The 18,609-nt window shown below is 35.8% G+C and overlaps 2 protein-coding genes across 2 annotated transcripts in view; one reads left to right on the top strand and one right to left on the bottom strand.

Moving 5' to 3' along the window:
* Nucleotides 1-1,686: 1,686 nt before the first annotated feature.
* Nucleotides 1,687-8,553, top strand: LOC140171479 (E3 ubiquitin-protein ligase RNF181-like). The gene is made up of 6 exons (XM_072194748.1): nt 1,687-1,893; nt 3,772-3,816; nt 4,494-4,588; nt 5,688-5,797; nt 6,591-6,665; nt 7,168-8,553. The coding sequence occupies exons 1-6, from the start codon at nt 1,811-1,813 to the stop codon at nt 7,225-7,227; spliced, it is 468 nt and encodes a 155-aa protein (XP_072050849.1). The 5' UTR covers nt 1,687-1,810; the 3' UTR covers nt 7,228-8,553.
* A 5,890-nt stretch (nt 8,554-14,443) lies between these two features.
* Nucleotides 14,444-18,609, bottom strand: part of LOC140171486 (uncharacterized) — a 67,290-nt gene continuing 63,124 nt past the window's right edge. Inside the window, exons 15-16 of the mRNA XM_072194755.1 lie at nt 18,431-18,487; nt 14,444-15,085 (exon numbers count right to left, since the gene is read on the bottom strand). Of these exons, the coding sequence (XP_072050856.1) occupies nt 14,736-15,085; nt 18,431-18,487 (407 nt within the window). The 3' untranslated portion in view covers nt 14,444-14,735. The remainder of the gene's footprint in view (nt 15,086-18,430; nt 18,488-18,609) is intronic.

Genomic DNA, 18,609 nt, shown 5'->3' on the forward strand with positions numbered 1-18,609 from the left:
GTCGGACCCGGGGGTCGGACATCCGGGCTATCTCTAGTCTCGGGCCCAAACAGCATGTGGCTCACGGTTTATTATGAACAACAGAAACCGGCTGTGATAGCGATGTTGCTGGAGTGCCCGGGGGGGGGGGGGTCACTCCCATTGTGGCCTGTACACCATCCGCGATAATGAAAACGCGTAAAAAGGGTAGTTTTTCGTGGATAGGCACGATACGCGCGTAACGCGTTTAGGGTGTCAAAAACATGAAATATTGCAAAAAAGGGTAGCAAAATTGCAATTGCTAATACGCGGAAATGAAATTTAGGGTATGAAATTTGATGCAAGGAATAAAATCCCTGTTTAGGGTATTGTTTTAGCCAAGGGTTAAATCCTTGTTTAGGGTGCTTTTCAAAAGTTGATTATCGCGGATGGTGTACAGGCCACAATGGGAGTGACCCCCCGGGCTGGAGTGACATTCAATTTCGGAAAAAACGACACTCGACCATGGAATTTAATTTTTAGTTTGTCAGTATATAAACGGTAAATCAAGTAGGGTACCTGCAGGTAATATGGGACCATTAAGGACGTTTAGCTTATTTGCATAAAAACTAAAGAAGATATGCCCACAAGAGATTGTTATGATGAACAACCTGTCCTTTAAGATAAATAAAACAGGCAATGTTACCTTGTTTTTATGTTTGTTTGGACGCTATGACGTCATCGTCAAGTGCCCCATATTACCTGCATGTGCAGGTAATATGGGACACTGTGTTATCTCTATGGTGAAAATCAAAAAGTTCAGAAAATCACTCTTTTGTTCTAAAAACATTTTTGTTACATGATTTTGAATGTTAAATGCAAATTTCTACAAGAAAATTCAATTTTCTAAATAGTTTTGCTTTTCGCATTGACAATGCACACAATTTCCTATGTGTCCCATATTACCTGCACCCATTCAGTTGAAATCAGAGAAAATAATCATTTATAAAAGGAAAGTGCCACTTGTCAGTGGAATTTTACCTGCTGATAAGCTTAACCCATCACCTAAAGATCATAAAAAATGACAAATGCCCCCTCAGTACCAGAGTTTTTGGATACACAATCATCTGAAAATGTGACGTCATTGATTTTATATCAGGCCAAAAAAACGACATAATTTTTGGGCAATTTCACTCTTTTTGGCATTGATTTCCAAGAGTTTGATACACAGACTCCAAAACTGCATTTCTAGAAGCACAATATTGATGTCTCTAAACACTTAACAAATCAACTTAAAGTGTTTACCTTCTCTAAGCTACTTTTTGTTAAAATGAAAACAGGTGTCCCATATTACCTGCTGTCCCATATTACCTGCAGCTACCCTAAGTTTCTTTCACTCTGAAGACTTAGAAACGGTTGTTTGATGACTAATCTATTTGCGATCGAAATTTACATTACACCAAATCATCAACACTCGAATCAGGGACTTGTTTTCACTCGAACATCATCAACCGGAAGTGACGTAACACGGACCGACAGAATAGGAAAAACGGACAGTAGCTGCATAATGTATGTTTTATTCAGGGTAACAGTTTTTCCAAAAAGTGCACTGGTATTTTTCTGAAATCAGGGGCAGGCACCTGTGTGTGCCGATTGATCTGCACCGGCTGGTAAATTGTAGCCTACGCTACATAACGCCACCAAAATTGAACATGCTTACAGTTCTGATGCCACGCGCTTTCGTAGTTTTAAATGATTGCATGGACTTACTTTACAACAGCTGATTGATTGATTTACCAAAACAAAACAAACGTGATTTCAGTGGGAGTGTGGGACCAAAAACTCTGTTGTGATGGCTTCATATTTTGACGAACATGACTGTGAACCAACAGGAGATTCAGGTCCTGAACTAAGCACGCTGATTCAGTGGGCAAGGTGAGATATATAATAATAGTTGTAGACAAACATAAAGGAAATGGAAAAAATTTGTCGAGTCATTTCATTTGTAAAGCTTATCATGCAAAAGCTGCAGAATTCTGCACCATCATCATGCACCGTAAGTAATAGACGTTCGTTTTTCCTGTCTCTTTCCTTGTTGAGAAAATTAACGTTGTGAAGAGGGTATCCGGGCAGTGATTAATTTTTTCGTACATCATATTTGTAACGCATACGTGTAAAATCAGTTTATTTTTCAGAAAATATTATTTTTTCAGTGAGTTTTGCTTTAATCCATGTTTGATTTTGAAAAACAGAAAAAATCTAAATTTACAAATATGATGTACGAAAAAAATAATCGCATCCGGGCCCTACTCTGCCATGTTTGGCTGAGTAACGAACGGCACATGAACATGGCCTTAATGCCCTTATGACAATATGTGCCAATGTGGCAATGACTAGATGTAAATTTGTCGTTGTGTAAAGCGGTGTTTATACAATGTAGTATGCTCATGGATGGTTACTCATCATCAGACTGAATCATTGACTGTCGTTTACAAATGTGTGTAATATTAGAGGGTGTCAAATATAAGCCTTTGTGTCGCTTTTGAAAAACAGCATGCAAATGCGACAGCGATTTAGTACGTGTGCGATTCAGTTTTCTGCAATTTTAAGTGATTGAATCTGAGAGTACTAAATGGCATCTTTAGAAAAATTACTGGCCGGCGATTGTGTGTTCTCAAGTGGGTTTTATCATGTTTATTTATAGTGAACGACACACATTTGTATTGGTTTGATTATGCATTGAAATGCTTTCGACTTTTGTACTAGATCGCTCAAGCAAGCTCAACAAGTGTTTCAATGTAAGTGCCTCTGGCCCTTGCAGCAGAAGTAAAAACGGATACTATGGCCATTGCCTGGCCAGAGTTCTAGGGCTAACCGTCATCATGTCAGCCTACACTAACTAAGTACTGGCCTGCTTGAACTTAATGCCATGGCATGGTGCGGAACAGTACTTGTACTTGAGTAGCATAAATAGTGAATTCAAACGATTTACTTAATACCTGGCTGGTTGTTGGAATGGAAATAGGGCGATATACATGATGATTGATGTAGCTTACATTACCACTAGAACCCGAGAACTTTTCTCTTAATATCTACTCTTGCTTTGAATTTGCACACGGTAGATGCATTCGAGGCTTTGACTAGTACCGGTACATATAGAGTCCAAAGCTATCATGTTTTTTTTGGTAGATCAGCGGTGACATTTTTTCCAACGCATGTAAATATTTTGTTGATCCCTTTTAATTAGGATAGGTTATTTTGATGAGCTAGGCTAGGCCTATATCTTTTAGGGCAAATGTTGCATTTGAAGTATTTCATGTAGTAATTTTGAACATGCTAAAATTTAGTTTAAGTGCAAGCAACAATTTTGATGTGATCACATTTACAGCTAGTGTTTACCTCTGAACTTCCATTGCTTTTCAAAGTGTCATGCCTCATCGATTTCGACTTGATTTCTAGCCTCGAATGCAAAGACTATATCAGTGAGCAGATTAGAAGCTGAATTTTTAGAGCAAGGTTTAGTGGGAGGCACAAAATTTGTGTATCATCATGCACTTCCGTGCTTGCTTTGAGATTCTATTTGTCGCAATCCACAAGTCTTTCAATTTGTGCAAATGTTCTTGGCCATGTTTCATTAGTCCTGAAAGGATCGGCTTAATCCCAAGCTATTGTCTGAAACTGCTACACAGAATGTATTGAATCAAATGGCGAACAGATAAATAATGGGCTTTCAATCATTGGAAGACTGAGTTCCATAATCTAAACTTACATCTTGCATAGAGTGTTAACATTATTTTTCATTTTATGTTTCAGGTTGCTAATGAATGATTACAGGTCATTTGCCATGAGATTTGAAGGGTAAGTTAATCAATAAAAAAACAGAACATGTGATACTAAAATGTTGGTCAACAAATGAGCATGAATGAATGAAATGTTGTGATTTTTAGTGTAAAGTGTTTCTTGCTTCTTTTTTCCTTCCTCATTGAGTTCCTTCCTTTCTTTCATTTTCCTCTTTGTTTGTCTTTTCCCCTCATTTGGGCGGTGCACCACATTTCCTCCCATGTGAACAGTGAATCCGCCCTCAGGTGCCCTGCAGACACCCCCTGATAAATTTTGATTCTCAAAAGATAACTACACACTGGTAACAGAAGTTATGTATATTATAGGGGCAAGGAATCCAATTACTTCACTGAAATTTCAGTGATAATGCAAGCCAAGTGGTTATATATGTTAAGAAATGAGGTACATTCTAGCGGTACCTCTTTTCTTATCATAAATAATGTACTGCTTGTCTTGAGTCACTGAAATTCCAGTGTAGTAACTGGATTCCTTGCCCCTATAATATACATAACTAATTAACTTGTTACCAGTGTCTTATTATTTTTAAGAAAAATGCAAAAATAGTCACAAATTTATCAAGTGGTGAAGTACCACTTTTAATGATTTGACTTTAATCCAGTGGTCTGTCTAGTGAGCTTCATCTGCCCTGAGCTGAATCAACATTCTGATTATATCCTTGACTTGTTTTTTTCCAGGCATCAACTACCAGAGGAACTGATGAAGGCTCCTCCTGCATCCAAGGAAGTGGTAGAAGAGCTACCAGATGTTAACATAACAACACAAAACTCAGGTAAGAAACTGTGACAGGCTGAAGGATGATGGTCAACTACCAGAGGAACTGATGAAAGCTCCTCCTGCATCCAAGGAAGTGGTAGAAGAGCTACCAGATGTTAACATAACAACACAAAACTCAGGTAAGAAACTGTGACAGGCTGATGGATGATTGGAAGGGAATGCCCTCTTGGCCAAGGTGTATTTTGTGAATTATGATAACAATTTAATGAGGCTTTTTACCATGTGTACCAGTCTTTTATACACTCCTTAAATTCTATGCTGCTTGTTATGAAGTTGCATTAATTTGAAAGTTTTTGATAGTAAAAATTCAAAAATTCAAAAAACAAGAAAAGGTCCGTTCATACTACCACTGCATTTGCGATGCGTTGCTTTGCGATGCCGATATATTGATTACTTTTTACCACAACACAACGCAACTCGTCGCATTTCCAAGTTAAAATGTATTTAACTTTATTGCGATATCGCAATGCAGTACGATGCAGTGCGGCAACGCACCGCATCACAAAACAACGCATCGAAAATGCGGTGGTAGTATGAACGGACCTAAAGTGGGAAAATAAAAATGTTTTTTTGACAATTCAGGCATGACTAAAGTGCACAATTTTTTTAATGTGTGCGAGCTTTGAGACAAACTTTTCAATTCATGTGGCAAATCTAAACATGTGTCTTGTCAATGGATGAATGCATCTGACCTGAAACTGACCTTTAGTGAAAAAAAAAGCTGAAAATGCTCAACAAAAAAGCTGAAAAACAACATGAAATTAGGGTAAAAAATTGGGCTAAAAATAAAAGAAAACACATAAATTTGAGCAATAAAAAAGCTGAAATCTGCTTGAAAGCTGCAAAAGTGTTAGGACTGATGAAAGCTTGAAATAGACAAACCTGTTACAAGTAGAAATAATCTTCGGTACAATTGCAATAAATACAGGTAGAAGACAAAGTCACTCCTATCCATAGTAAGTACCTCTCTAACTTATGTCAAAAGAGTAGATTGTACAACAAGATTAACACAATTGTGGGAGGTTGGGATTTGCATACTACTTGTGCTATATAAAAACTAGTAATCCCACTGTGTATGATTTTTTTTCTTACAGGAAACAAATGTCCAGTGTGTCTGATTCCATTTCAAATTGGTGATAAGTGTAAAGAGTTACCATGTAAACATCAGTTCCATCATAGGTGCATATTACCATGGCTTAAACAGGTAAGTTTACCAAGCTAAAACCCTGCCATTTCCTGGTATTCCACAAGGTTTCATCTTGGGACCTATCTTTCTGATGTACCATGAAAAAATGCAAGGTCAAAAATTGATCCATCAACAGAGATAGAATTTGAATTTGAAGAATGTTCTGTTGGTTCACATTTCATGTTTCAAGAACTACTAGCTAAACACTGGAGGGACCTTATTCACTTAGAGCCTTGAACTGGCATATGAAAGAAAGAATTACATAACTTAAATGCAATGTTATATGACTGGTTCAGTTCTCCTCGCACATGGTTGAACCATGCAATGGGCAAATTGGCGTACACACATTGGCACATCTATGTAAATAATTATGATGATCATGAGATGAAAACTCTGAAAATGAATAAAAATTTATAGGACTCAAAAGATTTACTGTGATATAATTTGGTTTCTTATGATTGTCTTACCATCCATAAGAACCTCCCTCTTTTACTTGAAAGAAGTTAACACTAAAAAAGTTTAATTAACATAATTTTCACCATTATGTTTATCATATTTAATTCCTGTCGATCATGTCACTGTTTTTCAGTTCAGCCATACTATAAGTTGAGCATATAAAGGTTACATTCTTTGTTTAAACCTTAGTAAGTATGTAACCTTTTGCGCATAGTAAGTATGTAACCTTTTGCGCACCAATCTATCAAATTTTAACATTAATAGCACAGAGAAATTTGACAAGTATGACCACCTGTATCATTAAATTTGGAAATAGACCCACTATTCATAGATGTAACTGTATTTTATTCTGCAGACTAATTCATGCCCAGTATGCCGACATGAATTACCAACAGATGATGAAGATTATGAAGAATATAGGAAAGAAAAGGTATGAAGATATTAATGCACTATAGTCTATATCTACCTCCAGTCACCTGCACTAGCTTTGAAGTTCAGCCTGAGTGTTCTACATTAGCCTAGCGTTACTTGGGAGTTGGTGCGTGTACATGCTTACAAGTGGCGCGCATATGTACATGCAAGAAACAACGCTAAGTCAACGCAGCACATGCTGAACTTCAAAGCTAGCGCCGGTGACTGGAGGTAGATATATAGACTATTTTAGTCTGTTTCATTTGACTAGGGGTCCATTTAGAACCTGTTTCCACAGATAGCGCTTCTATGCTTGCACGCGAAGTTTCAAATTGATCGCGCCGCTTTGTTTTGAAGCCTACTTCAGGGCGCACCCCACTAACTGATACGATATAAAAAATACGAAATTTGGATGAAAAGTGTAAAATTAAAAGTACTAAGTAACCTAAAAGTTCATTACCTACTGCCTTAATTATCCCACTGTATTAAACCATGTTTTATATTTTGTTTTCTTTCTATAGGCAAGAGCTAAACAGCGAGCATATGAGATGGAAAGCCTACACAACTCAATGTATACTTGACACAAGTGGATATTAAGATATTTTGTGTTTGTTAGTGTAAATTAAGGAAGGAACATTTTTATTTATACATATATATCCGTAATGATTTAACATGTGTGACTGAGAGTTGGTTGATCGAGTTCGCAGATTCTCACTATGTGATTTGATAATCCAGTGGCAGCACTATATGTGACCATCCACCACAACTGAGCCCGGATGTCTCCAGTGCCACTATTGAGATATGTTCCATTGAACTTAACAATAAACAATAGGAAACAAAGGATTTATTGACTGTTTTATTGATTTTTCACTACTTAAATGTCAAGTACTATAGACATGATATACATAATTTTAAAGCTAATTTCAAGCAGAATATTTTGGTTGAATGTCTCAAAATGATGATTGGCGACTTCAGGGCTCAGTTGTGCTGGATGGTCACATATGGTCCTGGTTCCTCCTCCAAACTTGAGCTTCACCCATCTCCCCCATCTTTCGGAACAAATATCCTTTTTAATATTGTGGCCCCTTCCGCCAGATAAAAATTGATGATGCTGTACACTGATTTATTCTTAACATTTTTAGTGTGAATTTGCTGGTTCTCTTATAATCTCTTGCTGGGGGCATATCACATAATAGCAAAGCATGAGAAAGAAATTGAAGTCATGAAGTGTGTGATACTTGATGCTGGAGAAGAACTTAACTGGAACATCATTTGGTCAGGTGGTTAGCTCCTAGAAATGGGCAAACTTAATTGCTGCCTTTGACATGATGCTAGTTTATTGGAAAATGGAAGTAGATACAAATTTTAATGAAGGTGGCGGGCCACAGCACCAAATATTTGAACTATGTGCTTTATTGCACAATCTAAGTAACATAACAAAGCTCACATGGTTTTCTTGAAAAGGGATTGTAGATAAAATATATTAAATACTAGTATGCTATATTTATGTTATTTATGTTAATTCACATAATCATGTGAGATTGTGATTAGTTTGATTACTAAAATTGGTAGCTTACCTGCTGTTTTCAAACTCCAACTTGGGTCCAATTTGTGTTCATTGCCGGTGAAGACCAAACAAAAGGTATACATCCACGCTGGAGCTCTGATTTAACTCTCTCCACGCGGGTGTCGACTGCAGATGACACGTTTCAAATTTTATTTGAATTTTTCAAAAATTTCAGAATTGTACATTTTCATGACAATATTTTTAATCAGCATGAAAAATACATTAAAATGAGTACAAACAAGCCTAGCATTGGTTCAGTGGTTCTTAAGATAGCTCTTGATATTTTGATAAAATTTCCCAAAACTTAGTCTTTTTATGTTGAAGCTTATGACTAGCATGCAGAGCAGGCTCCGATAAATTTTTTATTTTCAATTGCCCGATCGGGCAAGCTTATGTCAACTTTTGCTTGCCCGATTATGCCCGAATATTTCTGAAAGAAACCCATCAACAAGTTGCTGTATTGTAATAGCTAAAATTGCCTAATACAGTTTTATTATGCTTCGGGGAATAGCCTGGGATCAATAACAGTGGAAATTAAGTTGCTGGCTTGTCAGGAAATATATTTTCTACTGTTTGTTTGTCGATCTGCATTGCTATTAATGCAAGTAAAATGTGAACGCATAATAATGCCGTCATTGCACAATAATTTTGCAATTGCCCGATCGGGCAGGCTGCCGGCTAGATTTAGCTTGCCCGACAGTATTTTCAATTGCCCCGGGCAATCGGACAGGGGATTTATCGGAGCCTGATGCAGAGCATTAATGCTCGAAAGCAGAGCCATAGTTGCATACCAACTTTTTGAGATATAAAGGTCTTGAAGGTAATGCCATCACAAGGTAGTTCTTGAATCGCACTTTGTTGTCCCTGGCTTTCATGATTAGTTGAATGCTATGTAATGTTGGTCACTGCATTTAAAAGGGTATTTTGTGATCCACAGCCTCATCCCCCCACTTTTCTCAAAAAAAGTTGAGATTTTTATACCACTGGCTACATAATGTTTATGTACCAAATATTTCTTGCAGATTAATTCGTTTAGCAAAGATATCGTGAAATTTTGTTCTGGTATACCAAAACGAAATTACAACAGTGGCCTATGGAGCAGTGTAATGCACATAATCATGTATAACTTGCAAATGCAAAATCAGAATCAATTGAAATTTTGGGAATAAGCTTTTTTCATGGATATCTACTGAAAAATGTCATAAAAAGAGGATGCAAGGATCACAAAATCCTCCTTTAAAGCAGGGGCGTAGCCAGCTTTCTTGGTCAGGGGGGGGCAAAATAAAATTTTGGGGGCACAGCGAAAAAAAATTGCAGTTGCATCATACAATACATAGAGACTGTATGTCTTGAGCTTCCCGAAAAGGGCCTTATTGGGATGATGTGCACGAATAAAAAAAAAAAATGGTATTTTACACTATTTTCGCCCATTATCCGGATAAAAAAGGGCTTTATAGTTACAATGTGCGCACGTAGCGCTAAAAAATTTTGTATTTTACACTATTTTGGCCCTGAATTTTGCTAGAAAAGGGCTCCTTGCCCTTTTCTTTTCCTTCCTGAATTTCTCTTTCATTTTTTGTCAGAGGGGCACTTATTTTTTGTCAGGGGGGGGCACTCTGGAAGTTCAATGTTTTGCCAGGAGATGGTCCATACAATCATCCCCCCAGTGTTGATGCCTGTATGTGGGTTTCTGACCAAATTAACCTCATATTTGGCAATTTTAGGCCCAAAAGTGCACATTTTTCCGTGCATCACGCAAATTGATTCCCACACTTCGCGCAAATTGATTCCACTTTTGCACCACATTTCATCAGTTTAGCTTCAATATGGCATACACACATTTGTACCATTCTTTGGCTAAATGGTGCTTGATTCACTATACTTCAAGAAATTTTTTCCAACCCCAATGTCAAGAAGAAATCTACGCCACTGATTTAGCAACTCATTTAGCTTGATCGCACAACTAAGTGTCCAGTGAGTAATTACACGGTACCACTGGTAAGCTGCTCACAGGATCTACCAACAGTGAGCAACAGTATTGTTAGCTCTCCCAGTTCATAAGTACTGACTCACTGACTGTGAATCCTACTTTCTTCCTAGTTAACCTATCACTTGAAGTAGATTACCATATTCGACCTAAATAGAGTGTGTGCAATACTACATCATTCATGACCGTGTGATCGTTTAAATAAAATCCTGTCCCACAGGTACCACAAGGCAATTTGCATGATAATGCAATAAAATAGGTGATATGTATGTGTGGTTGTGGAATCGATCTAGAGACCTGTCCCTCTGTCATCTTTTAAGCTTATTAATTAGGTCGAATATGGTACTGTATTAAATTGACAATAATCACACACAATGAGAAGCAATATTTTAACTCATATCAAGTATTTATTAAATGATTTGTAATGTCAGTAACAAAATAAATGTATTATAACATACAAAATGAAATGGTCTTTAGTAGTACTTTTTACAGGTTTTGATTTTGATTGAGCCATTCTATTTGTAAACCACACCCCTGTTGAGGAAGATTTTGGAATTCCAATTAAATTGTTTCAATAATTCCAGATCCAATGCTTTTCATCCATAAAAAGTGGAAAAAGAATATGGAATTCCAAACAAAATCTACATTAAGGGCTGGGGTATGAACGTTTGGACAGTATTTATTTTGGGACATTAGAGCACATCAGACATATCGAATTGCAGTCTGAATACGAAGAATGTCATTCTGATATCAAATAATTTTGATTTTTGAAATTCGCAATTTAATACACATTTTATGGCAAATCATTAAAATTGATATTTTTGATATTTAACAGTACTTGAAGTAAACTTTATAAATCTGATGATTTATACTTAAAGTGTATGTAGGTGGGATGAAAAGCCGACGATCAATTGAAAATTTTGACCTTTCAGTATTGAAGATATGGATTTTTTCCCCAAAACAACAAAATTTGGGAAAAAAATCCATATATTCAATATGAAAGGTCAAAATTTTCAATTGACCGTCGGGTTTTTCTCCCTGCTACATACACATTAAGAATATATCATTAGATTTATATAATTCACTTCTAGGACTGTTATATATCAAAAATTTGACAAATATCAAATTTTTATAATTTGTCATAAAATTTGTATTATATTGTGATTTAAAAAAATGAAAATTATTTGATATCAGAAAGACATGCTTCGTATTCAGAATGCAATCGATAGGTCTGAGGTGCTCTCATGTCCCACAAAAATACTGTCGAAATAATAAACGCTCATTTTGGATCCCTTAACTATGTTGAGGTCAAATTGTGTAAAATTCAACTGGATTTTATACATTTTAACAATTTTCAACTTCAATTTAACATAAAACTAACAAACATTGCCAGCTGGATTGAACATAAGCAGGCCTCGAAATAAGGAGGGCCCCTCAGCCCCCGAAAATCAGTGAGGGCCCGCAAAAGATACATCTGGCGGGCCCAATGGGCCCACAAAAAATTTGACATTTTTCTCTGTTTCGTGGGGTTCATAGGTTAAAACCAATGGCTCAAATTCGGGCCCACAAAAGTTTGTGAGGACCCTCAAACATTTAAGATCGAGGGCCCAAATGACCCTCAGAAATTCTGGCTTATTTCGAGGCCTGAACATAAGGTTCAATTGGAATTAGCTACTTGCATTTTTCCGCCATTATTATGCACTATGTGCGGGGAGAGCCTCGAACTGGGATCATACATGAATGGGAATTGAACCCATCATATAACATTCTGTGTAAGTTTACGCAATTCTTCCTTTCAAGGATGCTGCCAGGTCAAGGCTCTACCCGCACATAGTGAATTGAGATGGCAGTACCATCTTGCACAGGAGTGTGTGGACTTCTTGAAAATGGAATTAGCCCTTTATGCAACGGAATGCAAGTATATCTTGGTGTAGATTATTCATCCATTAGTTCAAAACATTAGTTTGTAAATTAAATCTAATACTTTCAAAACTCTGCTTTATATATACAAGTCACTGAATGGGCTGTGTCCCCGGTATATCGATGAGTGCCTAACTGTTAAACGTCCTCATGAGGGCTCAGTCACCACACGCTCGACCACGGTCTCAATCTTCGTGTACCAAGGATTTAACAAGGGTGCCGGGACAGGGCCTTTTCAGTGGTTGCTCCTTACAAATGGAACTCAATCCCCTAAATATCCGTGAGTGCCCAAACTGTCACCGGGTTCATATCCTTCTGAAAACATACCTTTTCTCATGATGTTGCTTTTGTTTGTTTTGTTTTGTTTTCTGTGTTTCTGCGCTTTGTATCCTCTGGCATTAGGCGCATTATAAATGCCGTGTTACTTACTTACTACTTACTTACTGGAACTAATCCGATGTTTTCGGACGCAACGTAGCAAAGTGAGTTGCAAATTAGTTCCAGTATTAGATTTAATTTACAAACTAATGGAATGCAAGTATATTAATTATAGGTTAATAAATGCGTATCACTTGTTGAGAGTGAAATTGTACAAAATAATGCATGCATACTGAGATGTTGATGCGACTAATGCACGAGCCCCGCAGCTCGACCAACAAGTGATATGCCTTGTTTACCCTATTTCATACACAAGAAAAAAATCCTGTGATGTTTCCTATTTTTACAACAAAAGTTTCACTGCAGTAAAAATGTTGAAAAATACAAATATACATGCATCAACCCCCAAGAAAAAATTAATGCGTCTGAAAGCCTACGCAGAGTGCCCGCCCATGCAACTATACAACATTTATGCACTGCTCAGTAATTTACTAACATTTGCTGTGATTGGTTCTCACCATCTAGAGTGTATGAATGTTGTATATATGCATTTCTGTTTTTCCCAGTAAAATATAGTATCTGTATTTTGGTTTTACATACAATATTACTTGCGAATTGTAATTACACTCATACTGACATCATAGATTTATATAAATTACAGACAACTGCCATCTCGCATATTTTAAGTATGACATTCTAGAAAAGCAATTCTCCAGAAAGTGAGCCTATTTTTGACCTTTGAGGAAAATATACTTTTGTACGTGGGTATAAAAATATGTTTTTCATTCACTGAAATGTCTGTTTTTCTACCAAAGGCAGTAAGGCACTTATGTTAAAACAAAACTTACACAAGTTGGGGTCAAATTTGTAGTATGATGAATTAAGCAGCTTGTGGAACTTATTTGTAGAACGTCACCTTCATAACCAAAGGGCCTAAGTCATTATTACATATTTCTCATTTAGAATTTTGATTTTCTGAGTAATAAACCCATAATTAAGCAAATTTCCAGCCGCATTATTCATTAACTTGTGGAATACATCAAAAGAGATAATTATATTCCACAAGTTCATGAAGAATGCTGCTGAAAATTTGCTTAATCACGGGTTTATTACTCAGAAAATCAAAATTCCAAATGAGAAACATGTAATAATGACTTAGGCCCTTTGGTTATGAGGGTGACGATAATCATTCAAACGATTTCTGTTTTAGGCTCATTCTGTACAGTTCTACATGAAGGATAAACCAAAAAAAGGGTTATTATTGAGCCCCGTAACTTGACTTTTTCTCTTCTTATGCACTGACCAAAGTGTTTTTCAGTATCATGGGACTCTGGTACTTACTTGTTAAGTGCATGCATTACATTTCTTGAATATTACTGAATGAAATGACACTCATCTGATTTACAATGTTATAAATGCTGTTTTTGAAAAATGCTAATAAATACTATACTAGAAATTTCAATTGAATGAACATAGCTTTCAACAGCTGTACTTGATCCAATCACGATCGTATATTTCAAACTACAACGTGAACGCACGACCTTGAATACAATAATTAAATACTAACCATGCAATTAAGAGTGAGTCGGCATGGTTGAATTCACTTCCGCTTTATGCATGCAGTCGCACACGTTCGCATACATCGTGCAGTGTGCACAAAAAACCGCCACGCTATGTCAGACTGTTCATTCAATTGATATTTCTAGTATAGTCTGATCCTTGTAATTCTTATGAACATAATGAACCCATATGAAATGTAGGCTCCTGTTACATACAGTGGCAGTGCCAGGAATTTTTTTTTTTTTGGGGGGCATAGTGAATTTCGGGGCAAAATTGGCAAATTTTATGCAAAATTTGCATAAAAAGTGGAAATTTACGTGATTTGGGGGGTTGGGCAAGAAAAATATTTGGGTACCCCCCTCCCGTAGCGCCGCCACTGGTTACATACACTATAATGCAGCATGACACCAGATAGATGGGTTCTATTTTGGAAATATGTGCTTATTTAAGCATCAAGCGGCAAGTTCGCATAAAAGCTGGCAACGATCCTATATCTATACGATCCTATATTGGGGGCCTTTTTGAGGGTCATAATCTCAAAATATTGCTTGGCAGACAACAGATTTGAGTGCAGCATACCCAAATTAACAAGCATAAGCTGGGTGCCAACTTTTATGTCAACTTGCAGCTAGGAACATGTTTTTCCAAACTAGAACCAGTCTAAGAGGAGATGAGTCTCATCTTCTCTGATTATACAAACACTTTTGCACTTCATACAGAACAATATGTACTCTGTCTTGACTACATCTGACGGCTAATGTCACCGACCCCTGACAAACCAGTGCTTGTATAGGCACATATGGACTCACACTACTGCTATCACCATACGCTGTTGACCCCTGTGATCTTTGACCTTGACCTATGGCAAAACCAGACTGGAAGACAATATCGGATTCATCATCCCCGGAACTGATGACATCATCGATTTCTGTGGTGTCCCAGAAGAAGAGTTGACCATCCCATCCTGATGAGAAGAGGAAATCTGATGTGGGGTCAAACTTGACACTGCTCACAAATGAAGTGTGTCCTATATGCAGCACAAATAAGAAAAATAAAAGTAAAATATTAAATTTCATGAGAAAAATGTACGAGATACTCTGTTCAGTTCGGTAGGTTTTGTATTTATTATGACTTGGATCCGGGACTTGGATCACAAAGTGTATTTCCTGTCTAGTGTGGAGGCTACTGGAACATTACTGTGCTACAATAATTTATGTTATGACTTGTCTTGATGAACAATGTTGGATTGCCGTGTGATATAACACATCATATGTGATGCGATCAAGCAAAATCAGTCGGAACTCGGAAATATTGATTTTGAGATATAGCCAAATAAAGGAAGTATTTTCTTTTATTTCCTGTTGTTTTGAAAACTCTTTAATTGCTCATATCTTTGGAACTGGTTGTTAAATTTCAATAGGGTTGTCTGTAAAATGCAGCTTTGTAAATTCTGTTTACTATCCTATAAGAAAATGAAAATTTAATATTTCCTAGTTCCAACTGATTTTGCTTGATCGCATCACATATTTGAACTCCAATAGCTTCCACTGCAATCTACACCTGATGTAGTTATTATCCTTCACAATGTTCTCTGCTCCTGGACTAAACAAAAGTGCAGGAAACTCTATACATCTCTTGGTAGTCACCAGGGCTCAAAATAATACAATTTGGACCAAGACATACTGTTTCTCATGTTCTCTTTGATTTGCCTCTCCCCCACCCCCCAAAAAATAAACTACAAACAAAGTATCAATTATGATACTTCCATGATGATAACACATTAAAATATGAACAATATCTGTAAAACATCAACTTGGCTAGTCAACTGCTCTCAAGCCATGCATAGGCAAACTTAAAAGTGTTCACCCTTGGTGGAGTTACAAATAAGGTTGCCTGGTGTACCTTTTTAATAAACCCCTATGAACTCTTAGTGGTCTCACAAGAGCTAACAGCGCCTGTCGCCCCATCTCAATCAAGCATTGTTAGTCAACTGTCAACATGGGAGCATGTGTGGCTGAGTGGATAATGCGCCCGACTCATAATCCATAGGTTGCGAGTTCGAGCCCCGCTCGTGCCAACGTGTTGTGTCCTTGGGCAAGGCACTTTATCCTCATTGCCTACTGGGGGGATGGGGTTGGATTGGATGTTTGTATAGTTGTTTGTTTCAATGTTGCAAAATTGGCGCTGATTAAGCTGCTGCCTGCAAATTGCATTGTGTCTGTTTAGGTGTGTTTAATGTACAATTCTAGCAATTTGACCTGCAGCTCACCATTAGAGTTTGAAATAAAACCTTCCTTTTTTTTTCAGGTGTGTTATCCCTGGCTGAAATTTGATACACTTTTGATACACCACTTTTGATACGTATGAAAAATGTATGAAATAAAAAGTATTTGAATTGGAACCCTCTTTTCATACACTTTTATGTATCAAAACTGTATCAAATTAACATTGCATACACATTTTATACATATCAAAAGTGTATCAAATGCCAAGATAATGTATCAAAAAGTATCAAATGAAATGTATCCTTTCATTTCATACATATTTGATACATAATTATATAAAAAGTGTATGAAATATGTAACTGTATCAAATCAGGGTTCCAATTTAAACTGTATCAAATTAGCATTGAAATTTTTATCCTTTCATTTCATACACATTTCATACATACTTTATATCAAAAGTGTATCGAATATGTTACTATATCAAATCAGGGTTCCAATTTAAACTGTATCAAATTAGCATTGAAATTTTTATCCTTTCATTCCATACACATTTCATACATAATTATATCAAAAGTGTATCGAATATGTTACTGTATCAAATCAGCGTTCCAATTTAAACTGTATCAAATTAACATTTAAATTTTTATCCTTTCATTTCATTCACATTTCATACATAATTATATCAAAAGTGTATGAAATATGTAACTGTATCAAATCAGGGTTCCAATTTAAACTGTATCAAATTAGCACTGAAATTTTTATCCTTTCATTTCATACACATTTCATACATAATTTATATCAAAAGTGTATCGAATATGTTACTGTATCAAATCAGCGTTCCAATTTAAACTGTATCAAATTAGCATTGAAATTTTTATCCTTTCATTTCATACACATTTCATACATAATAATATCAAAAGTGTATGAAATATGTAACTGTATCAAATCAGGGTTCCAATTTAAACTGTATCAAATTAGCGTGGAAATTTTTATCCTTTCATTTCATACACATTTCATACATAATTTATATCAAAAGTGTATCGAATATGTTACTGTATCAAATCAGCGTTCCAATTTAAACTGTATCAAATTAACATTGAAATTTTATCCTTTCATTTCATACACATTTCATACATAATAATATCAAAAGTGTATGAAATATGTAACTGTATCAAATCAGGGTTCCATTTTAAACTGTATCAAATTAGCGTGGAAATTTTTATCCTTTCATTTCATAAACATTTCATACATAATTTATATCAAAAGTGTATCGAATATGTTACTGTATCAAATCAGCGTTCCAATTTAAACTGTATCAAATTAGCACTGAAATTTTTATCCTTTCATTTCATTCACATTTCATACATAATAATATCAAAAGTGTATGAAATATGTAACTGTATCAAATCAGGGTTCCAATTTAAACTGTATCAAATTAGCACTAAAATTTTTATCCTTTCATTTCATACACATTTCATACATAATTTATATCAAAAGTGTATCGAATATGTTACTGTATCAAATCAGCGTTCCAATTTAAACTGTATCAAATTAGCACTGAAATTTTTATCCTTTCATTTCATACACATTTCATACATAATTTATATCAAAAGTGTATCGAATATGTAACTGTATCAAATCAGGGTTCCAATTTAAACTGTATCAAATTAGCACTGAAATTTTTATCCTTTCATTCCATACACATTTCATACATAATTTATATCAAAAGTGTATCGAATATGTTACTGTATCAAATCAGCGTTCCAATTTAAACTGTATCAAATTAGCATTGAAATTTTTATCCTTTCATTTCATACACATTTCATACATAATAATATCAAAAGTGTATGAAATATGTAACTGTATCAAATCAGGGTTCCAATTTAAACTGTATCAAATTAGCGTGGAAATTTTTATCCTTTCATTTCATACACATTTCATACATAATTTATATCAAAAGTGTATCAAATATGTCACTGTATCAAATCAGCGTTCCAATTCTAATGCTGGCCAGCGGGACCGCCCTATTTTTGATACATGCCATACATGCTGTGAACTACCAAATCACAACAGTTTAAAATTATTAATAACCTTAAGTTAGATTTTGTGCATAAGCAAATTTTCTCATAAAATAGATCATTGATTACCTTTGAGAACACAACACTTGTAGAATTGGTTTGGTTTCTTGAAGCGTCTTGGGCTGACTGTAATAACAAAAAGTAATATCAAAAACGTTAACAATGTTATTCATATTATTTTATTTCAAATAAAGCAAATATTATGATGGTTGACTGCATGCTTTGATTCAACTAAGGCTGGACAGTGA

This window comes from Amphiura filiformis, chromosome 15, assembly GCF_039555335.1.
Source record: "Amphiura filiformis chromosome 15, Afil_fr2py, whole genome shotgun sequence".
In the NCBI taxonomy this organism is placed as follows: domain Eukaryota; kingdom Metazoa; phylum Echinodermata; class Ophiuroidea; order Amphilepidida; family Amphiuridae; genus Amphiura; species Amphiura filiformis.